Here is a 2,529-nt window from a genome sequence, read left to right on the forward strand (position 1 = left end):
TGCACCCCTAGGTCTCAAGTACACCTCCTCATCAAGCCAGCGCTGGCCTTTTGCCATCAGATACCCCGGCTGAGACCCAGCATCACCGTTCTGCCCTCACCCCCTCCGGCCTCAGCCAACCCTGGGTACCCCAGCACCATCTCAGCTTCTCACCATAGGACCCAGCGTGGGAGCAGGAGTGGGTGGGGCAGGATGCAGGGGTGGGGCATGGTGGGTGGAGCCAGGGCCCACTTCCTTTCCCCTTGGGGCCCAGTCCTGCCCCAGTCCTGCCTGAGCCTCAAGAGGAGTTGGAGCAGCTGCCCCAGCCCTGTGCCTTATCACTGATTGAGCTGGTAAGAGGGTGTGACAGGGGCGGGGGGGGGGGCAGTAGGCACAGATGACCTGGAATGTGCCTCTGGATTGAAAAGCTCCGGCAGGTGATGGGAAGAGAGAATCAGGAGCCATCGGGCCAAACAGGACCAGGGAAGGCCAGAGGGCGCGGCCACTCCTGGAGTCTGAGCTGCCAAGGCCTGTGGGGCCTTATGGGCTGGGGTTGATCGGGGAGCTGCCAGCACATTCCCTCGTTCTGAGAACGGTAAAAGTAAGGGTGGAAAAAGCCGTTAAACCACAAGTCAGGCCTGGCAGTTGGCAGGGAAGTGGGCAGGAGGGCAGGACCCGCTGGGCCCTCCCTCCAGCCCCTGTGTTCTGTTTCTCCGACTTCCCCACCCGTAGGTGCCAACTACTGTACGTGCCTGTCACCCTGGAAATGGCTCTGCTTCTCCTCCTCTGTGGGGGTTTCTGGGCCCACGTGGTGAGCCTACAGTCTCTGGAGAATGTGACAAGTTTGCTGACACCTACCCCAAAAGGATTCTCTAATTCTTCAGTCTCAAGTATCTCTGAAGCCCTGAACCTCAACTCAGATACCTCCACTGAGCCAATAAAAGGGGCACCTCAGGAGGTGGATAGCACTGAGAGTGAGATCTCAACTACCTTTAGAGCCACAGCGGCGTCTCCTGTGGGGACTCCCACTGGTGCCAGTACTGGCCTCCCCATACCTGAGCCAACAGCCTCTCAAGAAGCTTCCCCCACAAAGTCACCAGTGCTTCCTGAAACCTCTAACACAACCAGTGATCCTGCGGTCCCCATAGCAGGGAACTCTCTGGGAGACTCTGCTGTGGCAGGTGAAAACATGACATCTGACTTTCTGGAAACCGCCAGTGTGACGGATGGACCCCCTGTCACCATGGCAACTAGCTCTCTGGAGTCCTCCCATGAGACCAATGGACCCTCTGTTACCATGACAACTAGCCCTCTAAAGATCTCCAGTGAGACCCATGGGCCTTCTGTTACCATGGCAACACGTTCTTGGGAGCCCTCCAGTGAGACCAGTGGACCTCCTGTCACCACAGCATTCAGCTCTGGGGAACCCTCCAGTGTGGCCAGCGGCTCCCCAGTGTCCAGCATAAAAACATACATGACCACTACCGCCAAGCTGTCTACAAGTGCAAGTAGCGGGTCGACCCTACCTTTAGATCAGAAGTCCAAGGGCAGGCTGCTGATGCCCTTGCTTGTGGCCCTGCTGGTGGTCATGGTCCTCGTGGCGCTGCTCCTGTTGTGGCGCCAGCGGCAGAAGCGGCGGACCGGGGCCCTGACGCTGACCAGGGGAGGAAAGCGCAACGGGGTGGTGGATGCCTGGGCTGGGCCAGCCCGGGTCCCTGATGAGGAGGCTGTTACAATAGGGGGAGGGTCTGGGGCTGACAAGGGTTCTAGGGTCCCCGAGACAGAGGAACCTGGCCAGCGGCCCACACTCACCACTTTCTTTGGCCGCCGGAAGTCTCGCCAGGGCTCGGTGGCGCTGGAGGAGCTGAGGTCAGGCCCTGGCCTAAAGGGGGAGGAAGAGCCACTGGTGGGCAGCGAGGCTGAGGATGCAGAGGCCTCCACCTCCACTGGGCCAGAGGTGAGGGATGGGGCTGTGCCCCAGAGCTTGTGAGTAACAGCTCTGAGAATTCTTCCCAGATGCCATTTCCCCCTTAGCAGCCCTCCCAGCCCCATCCTCACCCAGGCTCTTCTCCCAGTGCCCTCCGGATTCCCACTCAGCCTCCTCACAGGGCACCTGCACCATCTCCTTAACTCTGGATCCTTCTGGCATCTTCACGCAGCTCTGCATCCAGCACCGGGGCCGGGGCCAGGGTTGCACTCAGGGAATTCCTGTGGACTCGGTGCATGGACCTGCCAAGTCTCCATGATGCCAACCTTAGTTTGACCTTTGATTTCTCCCAGGAACCCCGGAAGCTACTACAGTCTGGGAAGAAAGATACAACCACCCAGCAAACTCTCTAGGATTAAACTTTGTAAAATATATCTTCCCCCACCCATTAGGACAGCCCTCCCGAGAGCCAGCCTGTTGTCTGGGCTAGGGGCGTCCATATGTGCTCTCAGGCGGGCCTGTGACATTCCCCAGAACACACAGGCTGTGGGCTGGCCCGTGGCCCAAGCCACCACGCTGCCCTCCGCCTATGGACCGAAGCTGGCTGCCAGAGACTTGGTTAT

The 2,529-nt window shown here is 59.4% G+C and overlaps 1 protein-coding gene across 1 annotated transcript; it reads left to right on the forward strand.

Annotated features, from left to right (window-relative positions):
- Positions 1 to 745: 745 nt before the first annotated feature.
- Positions 746 to 2,225, forward strand: SPN (sialophorin; the record flags this gene model as incomplete). Its single annotated transcript, XM_080703903.1, has 3 exons — positions 746 to 821; positions 1,131 to 1,965; positions 2,042 to 2,225. The coding sequence occupies 3 exons, from the start codon at positions 746 to 748 to the stop codon at positions 2,223 to 2,225; spliced, it is 1,095 nt and encodes a 364-aa protein (XP_080560029.1).
- Positions 2,226 to 2,529: the final 304 nt, after the last annotated feature.

This window comes from Muscardinus avellanarius, assembly GCF_963383645.1.
Source record: "Muscardinus avellanarius genome assembly, chromosome: 10".
NCBI classification, from domain to species: Eukaryota; Metazoa; Chordata; class Mammalia; order Rodentia; family Gliridae; genus Muscardinus; species Muscardinus avellanarius.